The sequence below is a fragment of the Polyodon spathula genome, chromosome 10 (assembly GCF_017654505.1).
Source record: "Polyodon spathula isolate WHYD16114869_AA chromosome 10, ASM1765450v1, whole genome shotgun sequence".
NCBI classification, from domain to species: domain Eukaryota; kingdom Metazoa; phylum Chordata; class Actinopteri; order Acipenseriformes; family Polyodontidae; genus Polyodon; species Polyodon spathula.
The window spans coordinates 28,283,449-28,307,448 of NC_054543.1; the positions used below are offsets into that span (position 1 = coordinate 28,283,449).

Genomic DNA, 24,000 nt, shown 5'->3' on the forward strand with positions numbered 1-24,000 from the left:
GCATTCATTCATTGTTAGGTAGCATGTAATTATTAATTAGTAGTTTAGTTGTATTTTTTAAGCATTGCCTTGAGCGGCGTTTATACTGTTTGTTTTTGTCAGTACACCACCATTGTTTCAACTGCTAATATCTAATAAACATACAGCTTGGTGTTCAATGCCTAACCTTAGCTAGTGACATGGTCTCTGAACTATCAACACACAAATATTTAGACTTGGAACTAAAGCCGGTATCCAAGATATTGGAAGGCTTGTAAATTCACGTATTAAGGGATTAATACTGGGTTTCCAAAGATCCATACATAGTGCACTGGTTCTTGGCAAGGGATTGAATATCCTTCCAGTCAAAGATACCAGCACAGGCCCTGTTTAGCAGACACCCTTTGAAGTCCTGGCACTATGAATTGTGGTTTGCACCATTTACTGAAAGCTGATTAAGCTGGGAGTGTGTAGATCATAAAGCAATATGTGTTTCTGTGCTGCACAACCACAGAAATCTATTTTATTAGTGAGAGAAGACTGTTAAAAGGAATCATTGGCTGTAAAGTGAGAGTGGTGTGTATCAGAAGCAGCTGGGTCACTTTCAAAGACAGACCTGCTTCTAATTAAGTTGTGAGAATGACTCACAGACCCTCACAGTACAGGGCCATTCCTTACTAATGGCTAAACAGATAAAGATAACGTACAGTAGACAAGCTTGCTGATATTCTTTGTTTTTTGAGAGAGAGCATTTACCTAATTTATTTACAGTCATGTGCAGCATACGGGAGGTAATAGATAATAAAAGTCAACAACTAGAAGTGTTATTTTTCCTCCTATATTAGCCTCTGGTCAAACTTGTGTCTGTTTTTTCTGAATCCTTCAACTTCACTTCAGCTTCAACTGTATTCTCCTACAGGGGGCACCCCACTTTGGGAACTCATGTAAATATGTTCCATCCACATTTTACCACTTCCCCTTCTAAAGGTTTACCACCATTCTGCAGTTTTACTATCCACTTCCTATAGTTACACTACATACAGTACCATCATTTTTACATTTGCTTTACCATACGTCTCTAGGCTTTACAATGCTTATCTTTGCTCTACCATGCTTTCATGTTTTATTTCACTTTACTATGCTTTTACTATCAGACATCTGTAAGGGTTATCAATCCTAACATCAGAAATAATTAGACAGAGAGCAATTATCTCACCAGGGTATCTTTTTATTGAGTGTCCTCACTGAGAAATATCTGAGAGGGTTAAGTAAAAAGTGCGTTATGGAGCATACATTAGATTATAGAGCAACAGAGACATGATGTATAGACTTGTGATTTTGATTTTTCCATAAAAGTAGATTTTGGTTTGCTTAAAAGCTCAGTGCTTTTATTCTGTTCCAAACTTCAGACAACTCATTAATGGTGCCAGAAACACATTTTCCCATGGATTTTAACATAAACCAAATTGCTTTCAGTAGAGTATAGTAGGTTGTGCCAGACCTGAGCTTTTAGCAGATTTTAATCTATAATAAATTGTTTTTGTTTTTACCTCCTATCATTCTGCAGTTTGGCTTTCATCAACAGAAGAACTTGAGGGCCTCTGTTTGTCATGCAGCCAAGAAGTATTATGCAAGGGTTGACATTATTTAATTTCTTCTGTTTGCATTTATATATGTGTTACATAGAAACCTGAAATGTCCTAAAATCAGGAAAGAGAACAGAAATGGAATACAGATCTAAACATTGAGTCACAGAGATAGTAATTAGGAGATGAGTTGTCACAGAGCTCAAAACTAGGAGTTGAATTGAGTCACAGAGTTCAAAACTAGGAGTTGAATTGAGTCACAGAGATAGTTAGGAGTTAAATTCAGTCGCAGAGTTGAGCTGAGTCACAACGCTGGTTACTAGGAGTTGAGATGAGTCACACAGCTAGTTTCTAGGAGCTGAGTTGTCACAGAGCTAGTTACTAGAAGATGAGTTGAGACACAGAACGAGTAAGTAGGAGTTGAGTTAAGTCACAGAGCTTGTAACTAGTTGAATTAAGTCTCACAGCTAGTAAGTAGTAGCTGAGATTAGTCACAGAGCTACAGTAGCAACTAAGAGTTGAATTGAGTCACACAGCTAGTTAGTAGGAGTTGAGATGAGTCACTAAACTAGTAACTAGGAGATGAGTTGAGTCACACAGCTAGTTCTGAGTTTAGTAAATTCAGATCTATGACATGGTTGAACCAGCATAAGTAGTACTTAACTTATTCCAACTTGAAGACACCATGCAGTGTTTCACATGTGTGTCTTAGCAACTGAAGTGCAGATATCTCATGCTGTCAGATAACTCAAATCATCTCCACATTCCCTGTCTGACAAGAAGGCTGTGTGTAGCCTGGTGTTCAAAGCTGAAGAGGACATGGAGGAAAGGTGATTTAGGGCTTTGAAATGAGACAAGGAGATAGTGTGTCTAGTGGTTTAAGATGAGGACTGGAGGGCAATGTAGGCTAGCACTGAATGTTGGGAGACTGAAAGGCAATGAAGGATAGCATTGGAAGTTGAGAGACTGGGAAGCAATGTAGCTTAGCAGTTAGTATACAGGAATGGGAGACAGTTTGCTGTGTTCAGTGTAATTTCAAATTGCTTGTTCATCAGTTTACCCAACGATATATGGTGTGGCACTGATATTGGATTGGATTGAGGTTAACTTGACCTTGTTGTGCTATTCTATGAAAGAGTACAGGCTGGACATCTCAGGTGGGCTTTCCTGAGGTGTTGATAAAATGTTTAAGTGATAGGGCTTTTGATAGTCCTATTAAGTTTGAAGAGAATAAATAATTATTTGAAAGCCTGGAGTGTGTTTATGAATAAGACAACTGACCCAAATAACATGAGTGTTACAAATGGCTTTTGGGGTCACATTCCTACACTTAGGGCAAGGCAATGGAGCGAGGCAGTAGTCCCATTTCCTATTTCCTTCATTGTTATATCAATGCTGGATTGACAGGACTGAAGGTTTTTCACCCATCTGATCCAAGCAGATACTGTACATGTATAAAATAGCTAAGCTAAGTGAGGTCATAGCAAATACTCTGTAATAAGGGTCCAGTCCACACTATTCCAAACAGGTCCTTCATTATTTAATTGATCTTCAGCATAGTCAATTAAGTAATTCAGTAACAAGTTGGAACAAAGTTCTGCGATGGATTTAAACAGCTAACATTTCCTACCTTTGCTCTAAGACAAAACCTTGTGTACTATTAAATCCTATGACCGAAAGTAATTAATGAATTCATTAATAAAAATATGTATTGTTCAATAGTGAATTGTAGCATGATGGATAAGTGTACAGAAAATTACACTTAATCTCAAAATGTTTAGATCCAGGACAACCCTTACAATTATAAGGTAATCAAAAAAACAAGATCGATATATTCTGATTTAGCAGGCTAGATAGGCCACACAAAAGCCCGTAGGTCATCATTTAACAGCCATCTTTCTGTTATCTAAATAAGTACCATTCACAAAAGTAGTTGTGTGTAATCCCAGTGCCTCTGACTTTACAAAGATGTCAGTTTCATAATTCTTAACAATACAGGTAAAACAGATACCTGTTAGCAAACAAACAAAGTCTCCCTTGATGTCTCTTTTTTGAGCTGCCCTTGAGGGATCACAAAGTACTTAATGTGGACAAATCTTCAAAAGAGTAGGATGTAGCCTCCAGGTGCAATTAGGGCAGGCCTGAGCTCTGAACCTTCAATACCTGGAGCTTAAACCTTTCTGAAGAGAGTTAAAGAGTAACACAGAAGACAGAGTAGGGGGCAGGTTGTGTCATTGAGTAACTCAGCTAGGCTACAGTGTAAAACATAAGGGATTTGCAAAGCTCAGTGGTTAGTGCTGGGATTAAGTGACACGTTAAAGGGTGATAACTAAAAAGTTTCGATTAGAGAGCTTTTGACTTATAGTTAGTTGGATGCCTAAGGGAAACTTCTGGATTTATGAGTGTGTAAGAGCAGTGGGGAGCAGAATGGAAGGTAGCAGGTTGAATAGCTCAGTGGTTAGTACTGGAGGAAAGTAGTTTATTTGAGAAAGCTCAGTGGTTTGTGCAGTGGCCTGCAATGTGGAAATTCATGGGTAGAAGTCCATGGCTGCATTCTGGAAGGAAGTGGATTTAAGTCGTTCAGCACGAGGCTGCAGTGTGGATAAAAGAATACTGCCTGTGCACCTGTAGAAAGACTCTGTTGCCTTCTAATGTACGGTGTTTCCTGGACTCTCATGCTATGCAAGAGATTTCCATGCTCTGCCTGGCTAATTTGATGTCCAGGAGATTCCCTGTGGTTGCTATGGGGTTCTGAGGATAGAGGTATCCTAGGAACCCTGATCCCTTGCCAGCCCGGCACGCTGGAGAAGAAAAGGAAGCGCAAAGCCTCTTAGTTCGCAGAAGCCCTTACACACGCTCTTAATCCAGTGGCATTTCCCTCCCCCAGTTTAGCAGAAGGGCATTACACATCATTACTGCTAGAAAACGACAAGGAAGAGTCCCATTACCAACCTTTCCTTTGAAAAAAAAAATCCTGAGGTTATTTCAGCAAATGCCTTTGATGGCTTTTTTTTTACTATCCCTTATAGAAACGACTGGTCCTCTGGCATTGGTATGATAATATGAGGGTAGCATTGTAAAACTAATGGTATTAGCTATCAGAAACTGGGAACTGGTAGTGACTGCAGTGATATTTTGTACTGTATTCAATGTTGCTACTTTATATGGGTGTTTGCTATTGTGTACATCTACAGTATGGTGAGGGTGTATTCCTAGGTGTTCTTGTGTTACTTGTTTTGTTACTTCATTTGCCTGTATATGTAAGTACAATTTAAGCACAAAGGTATTACTATAAAATGAATATGCAAGTAATTTGTACTTAGATAGTACTTGATGGTTGTTACTGTATAGAATAGTACATATATTCCTAATACTGTAAGGTAAAGGTGAACCAGTGTTTGTTTTATTACAAATTGCTAGTAGTTACAGTACAATAGAAATGGGTTGTCATGTCTTTGAAATTGTCCCGTTTAGAAAGAAACACATGTTAAACACTCAGGGAAAAGGTATTTTCATTATCTAAAAATCTATCTGGTTCTAAACAAGGTTATCAAAGGCTTACTTTCAGGTAGTGTTGAATTACCTTGATCATTGTTATGCCTTCTTTTCTGTCTTTAACTAACCAGCTGCTTCCCCTAATGACTGACATGCTTTGCAGTCCATGACTTGTTTTGACCCTCAAGACACTGCTGAGGCGAAATGACCCAGTACAAGTGAAACAGTAACAGTCTAGCGGAAAGTAAGGCCTTCTAACAAAGAGATTGTATAAACCTAGTATGGTATCAGTAATGTCTCAAAATGAGATACATAACGTGCACATGTGAACAGCGACACTGGAACAATTTTTAAAGTGGGGGTGCTGAAAGCCATTGAACAAAACTGTAAACCCTGTATATGATGGAAGCCATGCAAAGCAATGGGCTGCTGCCGCACCCCCAGCACCCCTAGTTCCAGCACCCTTGTATGTGAATCCTACGTAAGGAATGGAAGGACAAGACAGGAAAGATGTATGAAATTGTTTCATAATCTATAACCAATTTAAAGCTAAATAAACAGCCTTGAGAAAATGGGTTGGAATCCTGAAAAATGAATAAGCTCTGTATTCAGTAGGTATTTATTGTACCTGTGTAACAATTTACTTAAAGCTGTTTTGGGGAATGCAGGAAACTGCAACAACATCAAACAGCCCTGTGCTTTAGAGATTAAAAGGGAACAGATTATATCAGATATGTTCACTGCCTGTTTTTTTATTTTTGAAATGATATTTAATCAATGAATCTAATTGTTTTTATGTAGCGCCTTTCATGGCGGAGTCATCTCACAGAGCTTCACAATTAAAAATAATATAATACAAGGGGCAGTAAAACAAGACGAACAATAAAATAAATAAAAGGAAAATAAAAAAAATTAATCACACTCCAAATGCTTTAAAAAGACAACAACTGGGCCTTCAGCCAAAATCCCTGGCAAAGCATTCCAAAAAATCAATACCGCTTGATATTCAGTGGCAAGACAATGGAAATGAAATGACTGTGTACTAAAATAATAGCACAAGGACAGCTGCTATAGTATATAAGAAAATAAAAACATTTACGATTGAGAGAAGGCCATTGCCCTGATCCAAGCAGCTGGTTGATCTAAAGACCTTATTAAGTCTTAAAGGATCCCAATAATTCAGCAGCTCCTACCCCCGGTCCTCAGTCTGTCTCCACATAATTTCCAACTGTGTCCTCTGGTCCTGCTCCTTGTTTCTGCAAGACCACAGTAATCTCCACAACTTAAAGCCAGTCCATATTAACAGATTTTGTTTTTTCAGTAAATTGATAAATAAAACATGTTTTTCCAATGTAATTCCAATTTACCATGGTCTTCCATGAATACCATATTGTGTGATGCATTGCAATTGAAGACTCCTCCTCATCGGTTCAAAGCTTTATAACCAGGAATGCAGATGGGCTTGTCTGCATGAAGAGTTAAGACCCTCACTTGTTGTGTGCATGGTCGCCAGATTGCACTCAGCTTTCACCCGGACTTTACAGGGATTAATTATGCTTTCATTATGGCTTATGTGCTTTGCTTTGCTTTTTTTATGGTAAACTTTTATAAGGGTTTTCAGTGCTTCAGTGCTAATTAATCCAAATCAACACTTCTAACCTTCCTGTAAACCAGTATCATTAACAAATTTTGTTGCATCCATTTCAGCGCTGAAACTAGAGCAAGTCCTACTTTAGGACATTCAACTCTTTTGTGCTGTGCCAGTAACTCAATAAAGAAAAAAACAAACAAACTAGAAACAAGTTGCTGTACTTTGTTCAGTTTCACCAAATGTTTTTATTTATTCTCATTTTGCATGTGCAGTATGAGATTTCAGTTTACTGATTACCATTGTTGTGACAGACCCTCCTTGTTAGTACAACTCTGCAAATTCTAGTTGTCCTTTGTGGATGGAGTGGAATCTGATTTATTTCTGAATTTAAATTAAATTTTTTGCATTCTGGCAGCCTCCTAACATCACCCACTTATCCATCTGGTTTTGCCTTATCCTTAGGGTGCTGTTGCTGTTTTTGAAGACTGCCGTTCCAGGAGTCTGACATATGGTTTTCGGAGTGGAAATGAATGTATTTTAGTAGCTGAGTGATCAGGTTCAGTGCGGAAGGTGTGGTTGTGTAGCTAGGATATAAGAGTATTGGGCTGCTTCGCAAAAGGTGTTTTGGCTCACCCTGTAATTCTAATTCTTTATTTCTTCAGGTTTGGAGTTTTCTTAAATCATCTAGGAGTTTTGCCCCAGATTTTTCTGTCTGCTGAATGCTACTGTACCTTTTAAACCACTTATCCTATTTTAAGTAGACAGTAATTTATTCTTAGGAAAACCAGGAGTCTAGGAGTATATGGAAGTGCCTGTCTGTCTGTCAATACATCTGTATGTCACAAGCATCTACACTAAACAAAAATATAAATGCAACATGCAACAATTTCAAAGATTTTAGTGAGTTACAGTTCATATAAGGAAATCAGTCAATTGATATAAATTCATTAGGCCCTAATCTATGGATTTCACATGAATGGGAATACAGATATGCATCTGTTGGTCACAGATACCTTAAAAAAAAAAGGTAGGAGCGTGGATCAGAAAACCAGTCAGTATCTGGTGTGACCACCATTTGCCTCATGCAGCGCGACACATCTCCTTCGCATAGAGTAGATCAGGCTGTTGATTGTGGCCTGTGGAATATTGTCCCACTCCTCTTCAATGGCTGTGCAAAGTTGCTGGATATTGGCGGGAACTGGAACATGCTGTCGTACACAAACATGCTGAATGGGTGACATGTCTGGTGAGTATGCAGGCCATGGAAGAACTGGGACATTTTCAGCTTCCAGGAATTGTGTACAGATCCTTGTGACATGGGGCTGTGCATTATCATGCTGAAACATGAGGTGATGGCGGCGGATGAATGGCACAACAATGGGCCTCAGGATCTCGTCACGGTATCTCTGTGCTTTCAAATTGCTATCGATAAAATGCAATTGTGTTTGTTGTCCGTAGCTTATGCCTACCCATACCATAACCCCACCGCCACCATGGGGCACTCTGTTCACAACGTTGACATCAGCAAACCGCTCGCCCACACGACGCCATACATGCTGTCTGCCATCTGCCCGGTACAGTTGAAACCGGGATTCATCCATGAAGAGCACACTTCTCCAATGTGTCAGTGGCCATCCGCGGTGAGCATTTGCCCACTGATGTTGGTTATGACGCCAAACTGCAGTCAGGTCAAGACCCTGGTGAGGATGACGAGCACGCAGATAAGCTTCCCTGAGACGATTTCTGACAGTTTGTGCAGAAATTCTTCTGTTGTGCAAACCCTCAGTTTCATCAGCTGTCCGAGTGGCTGGCCTCAGACGACCCTACAGGTGAAGAAGCTGGATGTGGAGGTCCTGGGCTGGCGTAGTTACACGTGGTCTGCAGTTGTGAGGCCGGTTGGACGTACTGCCAAATTCTCTAAAACGACGTTGGAGACAGCTTATGGTAGAGAAATGAACATTCAATTCTCTGGCAACAGTTCTGGTGGACATTTCTGCAGTCAGCATGCCAATTGCACGCTCCCTCAAAACTTGAGACATCTGTGGCATTGTGCTGTGTGACAAAACTGCACATTTTAAAGTATAAAAACAACTTGTATATATTTCCGTTATAATTCTATGATGTTGAAAGTAAACAGATATCCACTAGGTGGCATGTGGTTAGTAGCCCGATACATCCAGGTTTTGATGATAGTGCTTCTTCCGGTGTTTCAATCCTAACACCCACCACTGAAGAACACTCCATGGGTTAAGGTGCACCAGCACACAGAGCATGTTCAGTGACCAACTGAAAAGAGAGGGAGAGAATCCCAGTGTTACAATGACCAAGTCAATCGTAGACTATGAATCCCATCGATTGATGGATGTAAGCCATCAGAAATCCCAACTATCCCCGGGAAACAACATACTCCACTTTCATTCAGAGAATGCCTGATCAGGCCAATGTTTTACATAGGTCTAAAGGACCAGTGATAGTGCCTTTGTTGCTCAGTATTAAGCAGAATAATCATGTGTATCTCAACTGAGTATCTCTGTCTCTGTACTGAACAGTCTTCGAAAAGCTCCTAATAAGTAGCTACAGCCCATTACTGTATGTGTAAGTAATTGGTAACATGTGCAATGACTGTTTAGTTTTCAAATGGTTTCACATTACTTTGGCAAAGTCCATAAATCCTGTCAAGTCACTGGATAGATTTTTAGTGCACCAGGTATTAGAACTATAGAGGAGGTGGTTGTATACCTATGTGTATGTCATACTTCACAGATTTCTCCAGGTATCACGTTTGTGTATATCTGTAGGATATCTTATACAATTTTTATCAGTAAGTAGAAATTACCAATGATTGTGGTTTTATTGCTTGAGATACAAACGATACTGGTATCAGTCTGCTTGTATCAATTGGTGATTCTGAACGCCCCCAGTTGCCTCTCTGTTCTGTAATGAAGCTCATTTATGAAGCCCTGAATGTACAGCTTACAGCTAGCTGATAAAATATGTGGGGCTCTGTTTGGGGGCCTGTTTGGGGGCCTGTTTGGACCACAGTGATGCTCACATGATCCAGTTAATGGAAACCTCTGGAGGTGAGGGGGGTCAGAGGTGAGTGCCCCCCCCCCCCCCCCCTCCGCTGTGTTTTTGTTATTTGGAAGCAGACCCCATGTGAAAGAGAACACATGCAAATAAGGTCAGAGTGCAAGGTCTAGAAATATTCTTACCTTCCGAGCTGCAGAGACGCCAAGTAGGTAACATTTCTCCTTAAGGTTTAATAAAGACAGATGTACTTCTGTTGTAGACTAGAAAGGAAAAGCTGATCCCATTACTTTTATTTATTGCCACTGTAGTTCCAGGTCACTGCCAGGGGCCTAGTTTCTATACAGACAGCTAAACTTACCAGACAATGCAAAGCACATGGTGACCACTTGTATATTAATTTATTCAGGCTTTTGTGACCTCACAGTAGCTGAAAATGTATGCACATTATTTGAAATGAAGAAGCAACTGTAGTTGATATCATTTTAGTAGACAAAGGTTTTGACTTTCTAAAGTCTTTCCTTTCACATATTTTACTATAGCGGTATAACATTAGATGTTCTATGTGGCCAGTACATTTATATATTTAGGAAACGCACCCAATAATGGAACGCTGTTTACAAAATGTTCTGTTACTGGATCCTTCATCTCAGTGTAATATTTCATGTAGACTGGTAGCTACCTGTATAAAATCTGATCATCCTTAACTATAAAATACTCAATGGTAGTATAAGTAGTATAAGTTTAAAATGCTATTACAAACATTTCGACCTGTGCGTGTGTGAGTAACGGACAGTGTTGCGTGATACACTGCCGTTACGGATTCTGGCCCCTGTCGGTGAGATCAGATGAGGTTAAAAACTGTAAAAACACAAATACAGATGAGTTCAGCTCTTTTGCATTGTAGTTAAGACCCTCTCTTGCAGTGCGCAGGGTCACTTGTTCACGCCCAGCCTCCGCCTTACATGGGAGTTCGATATCCTACAAAGAAGTATTGCCCAGACAGGAAGTATTATTACTGGTACTGTATACACATGCCAATACATACAAGCACATCAGTGTGTTCATCTTAATACATTCAAAGCCTCTTGTTCTTTCCACCTATGAATTTATTTGTCAAAACAAACACACCTATTAGTTCAATGGCTTATGTACAGTAATAGTGTCATACATAGAAATCCAAACAATTCTGAATTGTGATGCCTGCCTCAACATTGATTGTGTCACAGGTTTTACTCAAAGTTTAATGAGTACAAATTTACTCTGATCAACTCAAGACCACAGTTCTTTCACACTATTGCCCTGCTGTTTAAAAAGCAATTACATTCTCTATTCTTTAGAAATGCCAAACAACCATCAACATAGGACCTAAGGTTATTTTCAAAATTAGCTGGAGAAAAACTAAAATAAAAAAACAAGTTCACACTGTGAGTTATGCCACTATTTCTTTGGCTTGGATTAACATAATTTGCCATTGTTGTTGTCTGTGTGCTACTATGGCCCATTAATAGTAACAGAGCCATTTCAGTTATCAAGCTTTAGAAATAGTGAACAATTCTACTGACCTGTATTCTAAACAGGCTTGTCTTTCATCACTGTTTTTTTTTTTTTAATGAACACAGGTAAATTAATGAACACAGGCCAAGCATATATCCTGACCTGAAAGTGTTTAATTTGGGGGATGTTTTTACAAAAGCTTTCTCACAAAGAATTTTCCTGATGACTTTATTGAACAAAAATGTTCTATAGAAAAAAAAACAAAAACAAAAAAAAAAAGGATTGAACTACATTTCAGTCAACAGCTAGAAAACCTGGTTTGCATTGAGTGAGGCTGCACTTCAGATGTTTTTATTTAACTGTATTTCTAACATGAAGCTTTTATTTTACTGGAGCCTCGCTTTTGTTAATGCACTGTAATCATTTTAAATTGAATTTGGTTCATTCGGGCACATGGAGACTGAAATTGTATTTTAAATGCTACAGAACCCCCAGCAGTGTTTGCAAGAAAGACGTACCTTTACCTCTGCTGTATCCTGTGTTGTCCACATCGACATATTTTTTTCCCCAACATATTCTTTTTCATATTCATGATCTTTTTTTGATTCATGCATCATAGGTAAATTAACTAGGGAGTTAATTTTTTCAACTATTATTTGGGAACATTTGCCATGGGAAAAATGTTTTCTTGTAAACATCGTATGTATGCTGCTGCTCTTTGAAATGAGTGGTGCATTGTCTGAACAGAAAACCAGCATTATTGCACAAGGGAGAGTGATCTGGATACACAGCACTCCTTAGAAATGGTTTGTTCTCATGGTGAATGTTTCCATTCCAAATATATGTTGAGAAATGTATTGCCCTAGTATTTTTGACCCATAATGTGTGATTAAAAAATGTAGAGTCAGCAATATGTTTCAAAATATAATGCTGGGTTACGGACAACATGGGGCACAGCAAAGGTAATGTACAGTACAGAGGGAGCCCCCATATGGAAAAGAAATACATTGTATTATATTTCAAAGGACGATTTAATATGTTGAGCACTGATTATAGTGTACTGCACACACTGCCCCTTACTATGGTATATAATAAGTTTAACATAGCAAAAGTATAGCAAAGCATAGGTAAGCATTTTAAAGCCAAGAGAGGTAAGGTAAAGCATAATAAAAACATGGCAAACCTTAATAAACTATGGTAAATGCAAAGTATAACCATGATAAAGCTATACATTGGCAGCAGATTAAAACCTTGCCATAAGGCCATCTCACTAAAAAGACACAATTAAGGCCACTTTTTTAAAGTTGCAATTCACTCCTATCAAGTGAAGTTTAGTGTCACCTTCAATATTGAGGCTACTCTGGGTAGTCAATATGAAGGCCACCATCTACTGTCCCAATCACGCCAACCTCTAAATTAATCTAAATTACCTTTAAACAAATGCGGTGAAATACCTTAACCGCTTTTTAAAAATCAAACCATTATAGAACCCTTTGAAATTTTAGAAAAAAAAGAAAGTTAATTAGAAACTAAAACCAACTAAAACACCTAGAACAACTTGAATAACAGAAGACTAAAATAATACCCAGAAATGTAGTTACTGTTCAGTAACGTGTTAACACTATTAACACTAATACATCATTATAATAGTTTGTTATAATAAATTGTATGTACAATACAGTATTGTTTTTCTTGTGACCTAAACTAAATGAGCTGCTTCCAACAGAGTTTTGTTCTCTTATCTCATGAGGATCTATACAAGGTGCTTTAAACATGTAAATAAATAGTGCATTGCTTGGCAGTGCTTGGCCACTTTAAGTGGCACACTGGCAGTCTGCTGCAAAGCCACCTCGTGCCCTCCTATAGTTGGCAGGAAAATCCATTTCCTTTCTATCTTTGTGGTATTGGCACTCCCCGCTAAAGAAGCCCCCACACATGTGGATACAGAGGGTCCTTCTCACCTCAAACTCCCTTGGCTCATTGCCCAGCTTCCTTCACGTTGAGGAGACAGGGAAAGATTTGGTTGCAAGGAACAAATGGACACAGAAAGCCAAGACGGTGGAGGGCAACACTGAACAAACTATTTTTTGGGTAAGATAAATAAATTGGTACTAGTATTACAGTGTTAATTAATGGACACAATTTTGGGTACCAATGCATTGCTCATTATCATATTTTAAATATTAAGTACAGTACCATGTGGGCTAAACTGGTCATGAAATTGGGCTACTCTTGGTCTTTCACTACTTAGGTAAATAGGGGGGTGTTTTTCCATTTATTCTAGAGCTTAACCAAGGCCTCATCTCTAATAAACATATGTATTTACCATAGTTTCTTGGCTTAATATTAATATTGTGCGCAATAACATTGCAGCATCTGTCCCTGTCCTGATTGATTGTAAATTCTTCAATTCCACTGAACATCCATGTAGACAAGCTGTTGCATGTCACTTTCAAGTATAAATACCTTTAAATAAAAATGCACTTCCCTGAATTAAAGTTGCTGCTGTTGTTTTTCAAAACACAAAGCAGCCCCCTGAAGAAAGGCATTTCCAAGCACAGCCATTTGTAGGTTTTAAAATTCCCAATTATTTTTCCTCACACTAGCAATTCCCCACACAGCTCAGAGGAACTGAAGGTCAGTGGGCATCTTCAGATCCCATGGCCAAGCCAATGCCTCCTAACACCCAGGAACTGGACAGTAGATGTCAGAGAGCTACCAGCCTCTGGAGGACGAAGGCCAGCCATGCTGGTGTCTGCTTGAGCTCACCAGGCAACTGGTCTGTAGGCAACTGGTCTGCAATGTAGAGTAATAAGGAGAAACTGTCACTGACATTTTTGTCTCCCTAACTCATGGGAGCACTAAAGCCAAGATCTTGCCAATAATAAACACTACTGCAATTTATATAAATCAAAATGCACTGTTTCAGACATGTTTTGCTGAAGGGTCATTTATTTTGATGCTAAATTGATTTCAGTGGCTGTCGGAGTTATAGGGAAGCCAATGTGATGTTTTTATGTTGTTGTTGTTGCGTATGCCGTAACTAACCATTTGGGGAAGTGAGAGAGAACATCTGGACTTTTATTTTTTGGAAAGAGCAGATTAACAGTGGTTTAAGTTTTCTTTGTGTAACTCCTTGGCTTGTTGTCAGGGAGCACAAAATTTCAAATCAAACACTTGAAAATAAATCAAAACGATGTGAACCATAAAAAGGGTCAGACATGAGCTGTAACCATGACAACAATGTAAACCAACCTGCTAGGTGGCTTTTTGCTGAGAGCATTCCAATTTCAAAGCAACAAGAAGAATCTAGATTTCTAAATTCTCTGATTTTAAGGGTGGAGCACTATTGATATAATCACTTTTATAGAATTAGCGTAGGAGTTTTTTTTTTTTTTCATAACAAAAGTAATCTGACAGCAATCCTATAAAAGCATTGGGATTATATCCACTGTACAAAAACTAGGCCCGCTTTACAAGAAAGTGGTACAGTACAATAAATGGGATTAACTATCTACATTACAAAAGAAAGGCTCCTGACAGGGATGTGATATTACAATGGCAATAATGTAATAGCTAAAGGATTAGTTTCCCCAATTATTGAAAGTGTGCTCCTTTAGCTATGATATTGATGTGCAATGACCATACTGTAAATACGATGACATAAGATATTCCTTACCGGAACTGGTCTCTAGCAATGATGTGGTATCACACCAAAGTAAAATTAAAGCTCAGCACTCATCTGTGGTATTATTTTTTCACTATAGCCAGTTTTTGTTCCAGAGATCAGGACAGATTTATGGGGATCAGTTTTTGCGATTAAAGAAGCTTAAATAGAATAATTCAATTAATGGGTTTTCTGCTAACAAGATAAACATAATCATATTAGGGTTAGGGACCTGCTGCTCTTTCGTTATATGTGTGTAAATTTCATTCACTGCTTTTTAAACAGTGCTATGGTCTGTAAGCTCTTAAAAACATACCAATGGGACCTGATACAATTTCACACTGATATTGATATGAGTGACTGCACTGGATCATCACTAATGTTTATTGGTTCATAGCATTGTGACCATTTGTTTGTCAAAATATGGAAATCTTATCACTGTGATACCATTCAATGACCCATATCCTTGTTAGTGCTCTTGTGCAGAACCCTTAATACAATTCCACTGCCATGGTAGTTATATGATAAGGTCAAGACAGTATTTTCCATACACACCCATGGCAGCTGACATAAATATACAAATAAATACCTGCAAGCAGTTTAATGTACAAAATATGAAAAGAGTGTTTTAGTAAGCTGCAAGGTTACATCCCTATGGAGCAGGAATTGTAACCCTGGGCCTCTCTCTTTTTTTTTTTTTTTAATTTAGTCGTTGCCAATTTTTTACCCTGGTTTTGCCCAATTATTATCTATATCCTCGGCTAACCGCTCACAACCCCCGGGCCGACTCGGGAAATGATGGCTGGAGCACACGTTCTCTGAAACGTGCTCCTGCCAATCCATCATTTTTCGCACTGCGGATCCACTATAGCCAGTTTTAGCCACCAGACCGATAGTGCCGGAGGACAACACAGATCCTGATACCACAGGTGCCCTATCGGCCACAGGGGTCGCTGATGCGGGGTGATCCGTGAATTCCCCTGCCAACCTAAGCTCTCCCTACCCAGGCAACGCTCGGCCACTTGTACGCCGCTCCCTAGGAACCAGTCATGGTCAGCTGTAACATATCCTGGATACAAACTTGCGATCTCCGGGCTATACAGCACATCCTGCACTCCACGTAGAACGCCTTTGCTGGATGTGCCACTCGGGAACCCCCTCTGGGCCTCTCTTTAGCAGAGGATGCAAATTGTGCCAAATTGTACAGATACACAACTAAGGGGTCAGACTCATACCTTTAAGCTTTCTGCTTTTATTTTGTTATTTTTGTAAGCCTGAAAATGGCATAGCGGGTAGTGTCATACGCTTCCACTGTAGAACAGGGTTCATGTTTGGATTTGAAATATTCTAATTTGTATTCATGTTTTTAGAAGCAGTAAGAAGTTTGTTTTCATTGTAATTAGTGCTTGAGCAATAAAGGGTTTTTGTCAACTTTGAAATATGTATATTTTATTGGCCTTAAGTTTAATAATTCAACAGATTAGATTAAGAAAATATTTCAATGGAAGATATTCCTGGTGCATCCAGTAAATTTGTTACAATTATTTTGCTGAAAGGAAAAATAATCTAGGAACAACTTAAGGAAAGACTGATTTGTTTAAGCATGAAAGTGTTGTAGATCTAATGTAGATGTTTTCCGTTTGTCTGTAGATACTCCTGGAACCAATGTTCTGAAACCCTTTTTTTCTTTAGAAAACCTGCTTTTGCGATGCAGACTAATTATTACTTGAAAATTATTTCAGAAATCTTACCTGTTATGCCCTTCCATTCACTATATACTGTACAGTGTCTTAAATGCATAGTTTTGAAAGAAACATGTTACAGCAAACATGTATTTTCATTTTAAAACATGATTCAGTTTAAAGAAAGTTCACTTGTGAAGAAGTCCTAAGTCCTTGTCAGTCATAGGGTAAGCAGCTGATTGGTTAAAGACAGAAAAGGTGTCAAAGGGCAGGACAATTTCACTCTCCAGGTGAAGTAACCAGTAAGTGCAAACTGAAAGATGTTTATTTAACTTAGTGTATTACCTATTATTATGTTTTAAAATGAAAATACATATTTTCTACACCACTAAATTGGAGGCAAGGTTTTGACAGACAAACTCTTTTCACCTGAGACTTAAGCAGGATTCAAACCCAGTGTTTAAGAAGATTTTCACCTGTAAAACTTGTCATGACATGTCAAATGATCCTTTGCTCGTAAAAGGTAACAAGGTATGCCATATATATATATATATATATATATATATATATATATATATATATATATAAAAGACCTTGTGGCTTCAGCATAAAAGCCTTCATCAGCTAAAAGTAAAATCAAAACCAGCTGAATAAATATTCTGAGGAAGTGAGATCATCTGCTCAATGATCAAGGCTGGGTATTAAAGAACAGAGGGGGAGAAGCAGGATTTTTAGGGATGTGAAACCTGATAGGGAAATCGGTCCATTTTTAAAATCGTCTGTGGGGTAGAAGATGGGAAAAAACTAAAAGTGCCAAAGTTATAGTATGTCTCAAGCCTTCCCTGAACTGAAGGAACTAACCTTCCAGGAGCAGTTCAGTCCCCATGCCCATTCAGCAAAGGATCTCTTTGTCAAACTGTGTGGTGTTTTTTTGTGATGTGGACTAACATTTGCTATGGACTACCAAACCCACTGCATGTGACCTGAGCTAAATTCAATCCCAGAATTCCAGAAGTGAAAGAAGTGCATTTACACACTGCAAAACCTTACAGATTTGCGAATTTAGTCAGATACTGACACAATGCATGAGAATGAGATTCTTGTGAATTAGCCTCCTTCCCCTCCTCTCCCTCCATACTTCCCTGTTCCACCTAACTTTTGTTTTTTTCTCTCTTGCAAGCCCGAGGAGTTTGAGGCAGCCCACTCCCACACGTTCCGAGTGAAGACATTTAAGAAGGGGAAGCACTGTGCTGTGTGCAAGCAGACTGTCAGCAAGGAGGGGCTCACCTGCCGGGGTAAGACTGGAGCAAGAGTAGGGGAGCAGTGTGGGCTGATACAGCATGTGGAAATGGGTAGAAAGCATGGAGTACACTGGGGAAAGTTATTGGGGTTCATCTTTGACTCATTTCACAAACCCCAATTAAGCACTGGACTACTTTTGGTTTTATTTTGTATTTATTTATTTATGTGTAACAAAATCAATACAGTTATATACACAGGTAAATTAGTTTTACTTCTACAAAAAAAAAAAAACACGTTTTCGAAATACAGTACAGAAGTTAATAAATCGTTGTTATTTAATCCGATTGCTTTGCAATCTTAAAGTAATTGTTACTAATATAATAGTTCCATGCCTTTTCTTTGACATATAGGTCTCAAATATGCAGTTTTCAAAGAAACAAATATGTCTCAAACAGTGGCGACTTCACACAACCAGGACCCAAACCTGCACTGCCCTCACCGTGTGACTCCCCCTGCATACGCCACAGCTATGCTTTTACAAGGTTTATCTCACCTTCAATTTTACTGGAAACTTAGTATCTAGAAACTGACACTGTTATAGCATCCTAGTTTCAAGCACTTTGATGGAAGTTCATAATAGCAAGTACACCCTCCACAGCAGGTTTTGCCCTTATCTGTCATTATGTACCCTCTTAACTGTTGTAGTGTTCAATTATAAGGTTGGTAATGTTATGTACTCAATTTTTGTTCTCTGTAGCACATTTATTAAAGGTTTATTTTGAGTGTGCACACACACACACACACAAAATCCTGATTCACGTGGCGTAATATATTTGTTCTGCACAACAACTAGACAAAGCAAGGTACCTGAGCCCATAAATATGTATCTCATACTCACTTCAGTCCTGGACCTCTGCCAAATAAAGAATACCAGTTGTGTTGATTTGTGTTGACTACAGTACCCAGCTCAACAACATTTGTTTAACTGTGCCACTTAGTGCATACTGCATTGATAAAGAAACTTTAAACTGTAGGCTTGTGTAGAACAGCTGCTGAAATACCTGGCACTGTGACTGTCTTCCTTTAAAATTAGCAATGCAGCATTATCTAAGATAAATGAGTGTCTGGAAAAATACTGTCAGGACACTGCACAAAGTAAAACTGGTAAGTGGGTCATTCCATTGTATTTTTTTTTTTATTGAGTGTGTCTCTGCCATCTATTTTAAAATACAAAATGTACTGAAAGCCTGACCTACAAAATGGTAGGATGTTCTTGTGAGAGCGATAAAACGCTGCTGTGTGGAATGACCTATCAGTACAAAACTGGGTTATCAAATAAACTTGAATATGTATGTTCTTTACAGCGCATGAGTGTGACTACTGTCACTCATTTTCATCTTTTATTTATTGATTGTTGGAAAATTGTTGGAAAATCAACACCAGCAGCCAATAACTTAATAGCTGGAAAGCTGATCTTGACAGAGGCTCAGTAAAATATTCAGTCCCAGTGAGGTATTAACAAAGAGTTTGGGAGATTCAACTTTGACAGCTGGTAATGAGTGGAGTTCAAGCTTTTATGTGAGCTCCTGCAGTCCTCGTTGAGCAGGGCACCCTCTAGTGAGGAGACCAGGTATTGCATGCCAGTGCCAGTTTCTGGTAAGATTGTGAGGGTCGGTCTCCTCTTGGTGTTCTTTAATAGAATCATCTTTAAACTGTACATAATAAGGCTGCAATCTCACCAAGGGGTTTTGGTAATGCATAAACCACAAGAGTCAAACAGTGGGTGCATTTTATTTTTCTGTATAAAAATTACCAATTTTTTGGTAGTGGTGGGTGTTAGGAATGGATTACCAAGAATGGATTGACCCAATGCTCCTCTTGTTCATAACTTTTCTTATGTTCTTAAGACAATTTGTCAAGACAATTGCTTACTGCAACTTTTTATTTACTTTTATGATTTTATGATGTCATCCCATGCAAAGAAAACTCAGCACAATTCTTATGTTAAAAAACACTTTTTAATTATTATTATTATTATTATTATTATTATTATTATTATTATTATTATTATTATTATTATTATTATTATTATTAATAATAATGTATTTATTTATTAACAGACTCCCTTATCCAGGGCAACGTACAATTGTTACAAAATATCACATTATACAATATCACATTACAGAGTATCATATTACAGATAAGAGCAGTAAAGTACAACAAAATCAGTAGCAAAAATGATAAAATTCAGCAGAGCAAAATCAAGAATACAGTAAATAATTACATTTAAGAGTGAGTTCGACTAAGAGCATTAAAAATATTTGCTTAAATGAGTAAAGTCCAGTAAGAGCACGTAGTAAGTACGATAACAGATGAGAGTGATTTCAAATAAGAGCAATTACAACCCCCCCCCACCCCCAAAAAAACAAAACAAAAGCAAAACATGTATACGGATACCTATAAGAGTAAAATCAAGATTCAGGAAGTAGTTATAGTTAAGAGCAGTAATAAAATATAGCAAGGTATGGAGCAGTTCAGTGCAAGTACAAGCTGATGCAATACTGGTACAACTGGGTGCCATATAGTAGTTGAGAGTTGTGAGATTTACAGATGCTGTCTGAACAGGTGTGTCTTGAAGAGGCGTCTGAAGGGGTCAGGGACTGAGTAGTCCTGATATTCGTGGGTAGGCCGTTCCCCCACTGAGGGGCAAGGGTGGAGAAGGAGACCGGGAGTTGCAGTACCAGGGCCTAAACTAGGAGCTGTGTGGAGTAGTTGGTGAGGCAGGGGCAAATTATGCCCGTGTTGCTGAGGAAGAAGCGACAGGAGCGTGCTACAGTAGAGCTGTGCTGAGAGTAAGAGAGGGAGAGGTCGAGGGTGACACAGAGGGTCTTGGTGGATGAGGAGGGAGAGAGGGTTGTGTATTCAAGAGGAATTTATATAGGGAGATCAGTAGTGGGGAGGAAGAGGGGGAAGAAAAGGAGGTCTGATTTGGAGAGGTTGAGTTTGAGATGATGCTAGTGCATCCAGGAGGCCAAGAGGCAGGTAAGATATGGAAAGAAATGTCCGAGTCAGAGGGGGGAAAGAAGAACAAGATCTGGGCCTCATCAGTATAGAGATGATACGAGAAGCCATGGGAGAAAATAAGTGAGCCCAGGGAGCGGGTGTAGAGAGAAAACAGGAAGGGTCCCAGGACTGAGCCTTGGGGGCACCTGTAGAAAGAGAGCAAGAAGCACAGGGTGAGCCATGCCAGGACGCTCAGTACGTGCGATCAACGAGGTAGGAGAACCAGGCAAGACCAGTGCCGGAGAGTCCCAGGTCAGCGAGGGGGGGACAGGAGAATAGAGTGGTTGACTGTATCAAAGATGGATGTGATGCAGGCCTGTTTGAAGGTAGAGGGAAAACAGCCAGAGAGCAGAGAGGTTGAGAAGAGAGGAAATGAACAGGAGTAGAGCTGGGGCAGCAGCCTGGAAGAGGTGAGTGGGGAGGTGGTCCAGAGCACACATGATGGGTTTATGGCTATGGAGCAGGGAAAAAAGACCACAGTCCAAGATGGGCGAGGAGTAGGAAAAGGAGAGTAGAATAGTAAAGGTTGCAGAGGGTGATGGGGAGTGAGTGAGCAGAGGACATGGGTTGGTGAGGAATGAGGCGAGGTACTGAAGAGTTTGTGGAAATTTGTGATTTTGGAGGAGAAGGAGGCAAAGTCATCAGGGGTAAGATGGGAGGAAGGGGGGGGGGGGGGGGGGGGGGGTTAGGAGGGAAGAGTGGAAGGAGTGGAAGTAAGCGCATTTGACAGAGGTATGTGTAGAAGAGAAGGAAGAGAGGAGTGAGCAGTAGAAATCCAAGGCAGCAGAGGAAAGGGGGAGAGGCAGTGAAATCAGGTTAGAGGAGTTGCAGTGGCAGGGATATTTGCAGTGGCAGGGAGAAGCCAGAGGACAAGAACTAGAGGTGAGGATTACTGGGATATTAAAGCTAGTCATGGTAGGGAACAGTAGAGGAAAGGAATTAAAAATGGCTATGGGACAGGGTGGTGCCAAGAGGGAAGCGAAAACAAACAGATACAGGAGGAGCGAGAGCATGAATTAATAAAAAGTAAATAAATATATGCAAACCTGGTCTGGAGTTGGAGCCTTCAGTTCAATGCTTGGTTTTGCAGCTGGTCCACATTGGCCTGTCCTCAGTTGGACTACCACAGTTTAGGCTACTGGTCCTTTGGAGCTGAGTTCCTGACCCTACTTTTTTGTGATTTCTAATAACTTAATACAACATGTATAATTATAACAGTAAGCAAAGGTCGTAAAGCTATATAAACATTTCCAGTAGATTCACTGTAAATTTTGTCTAGAATAAAAATTTGTATTGACAGGTGTTTGCCGTTCTGCACAAGATGACATCTGTTCTACAGTAAGAGACACCCTGACATGTTAACTTACATACAATGTAGGAAAGGTTGTCTTGCTTCATATACTTTTTCCAGGTGATTCCCATCATGTATGTTTACATTTGGATTAAAGATTTCTATTGAAGGTTGTTTGACATTCTCTGTTTTGGTTGCGGAGTTGAGAAAGGGTTAAGTATCACGCAGGGCTGGAGGTGAGAAACTGCACTCTGAAGTTTCAGCCACATGTAAGTGTTGAGCCAGGTGAATCACTCTGTGGTTTTTTTAAACACTACTAATCTTGAGTGAACTGCCATTCAAATTGATTGCTATCTGTGCACATGTTAAATGACAGTGGTAGCTTGGCTAGAGTGGAAGTAATATGGTAGTGCTATGCACAACCATCTACTGTACAGATCTGAAGTACCCTGCTTGACATAAATATACCTGTAAAGACAGAAATACAAATTTGTGTATGTGTTTTTTGGTTTTTCTGTTTGGTAATTTGATATTTTGCAAGATACTTTGTGCTACTAAAAAGAGGAAATATTTGGAAGAAATGTGTGCTTTTGAAAGTAAATAAATGCTTATTCTTCTACTGTGTATACTGTACATCCCAGAACCAAAAGCTTTCAAATCTATCCATCCATAAGTATTTTCTACCCTCAATAACTTTTTTATTGATATTGTAGCTAAAACTATTAATTTAGTCTGAATGCTGCCACTGCCAAATTGATCTAAAAAAATGCATGATCTTGATTTATTTGAATTTGTCTTTATTTTTTTGAGAAAATACACTAATAATAGAGGTGATTTTATACAGTCTGAAATGCCAGGAATATCTGGGCTTTTACCAGGGGAGTAGATAACATTACAAATACCTGGGTTTTTATTTAATAAATATCAGATCAACATAACTTACAGCTGAGAATAATTTAAAAAATCATACAAAGGCAAGGGGAATACATGTGGTAAAAAAAACAAAAAAAACAAAAAAAAAAAACTATTTTATAAAAGGGGAACAACATGTAAACAGGAGTCAGTAACCAAATAATCTAAAACAAAACTCATCAATGCATTGGAAAACATATAGCTTTCTCATAAATGTATATGAATGTTGAGTTCAGATCCCATACCTTCAAATGCAGGCATTTGCTTTTTTACAGCAGTGGATTCCTTTTTGAAATCTTGATTGCAAAAGTATAAAGCCACGGTGACTAAACTTCTCGTTTATAAATGTGTCCCCTGGGGAACAGTGCAGAAGGAAGCGCAGGGACACGTTGTGTCACAGTACAGGGATGGAAATAAGACTGCCATTCCATAGCAGTTTCACCCATTTCAGGTTTTACTACAAGCTTGATTAGCCCTGATGTATAGGTAACACACTATTAGACTTATAGTAAAACCAGGAATGGATCAAACTGCTGTGCAATGAGAGTCATATTTCCATCCATGCAGTACATTATTAGAACAGGTCTGTCAGTTCTTCGTGCACACAAGCAATTGCACACAACCTTTTGTTAAATATGTATTTGGGATGTATTGGTCAATTGTTCTTTTTCAAATCTTGATTCTAGCATGGTATGAGCCAAATCTATTAGGTTAGGGCTAGCTCTCTGAGTTGCACAATATGGTTATTTTCATATAGTGGAGTACCCCATTCAAGGCTCTAAATGGGTTTGAAAAGACTACAATCTGTAACATGTAAAATACAGTCTAAATGCAAATAAACTGATGTGGACTAAACATGACAAATGTTTAATGAGCACAACACTACTGAAGCTGTGTTTGTGTAATACAAGTTTTATTTTGTCTCTCTCTTTTTTTAACGCTGCTACTCCATTAGTTTTAGTAAACTA

General features: G+C 38.9%; 1 protein-coding gene across 7 annotated transcripts in view; it reads left to right on the plus strand.

Moving 5' to 3' along the window:
- LOC121322053 (tensin-like) overlaps positions 1 to 24,000 on the plus strand; it is a 309,001-nt gene that overhangs the window by 91,437 nt on the left and 193,564 nt on the right. For all 7 annotated transcript variants that reach the window (XM_041261524.1, XM_041261522.1, XM_041261526.1 and 4 more), the window contains exon 2: positions 17,705 to 17,819. In XM_041261524.1, coding sequence (XP_041117458.1) covers positions 17,705 to 17,819 — 115 coding nt within the window. The remainder of the gene's footprint in view (positions 1 to 17,704; positions 17,820 to 24,000) is intronic.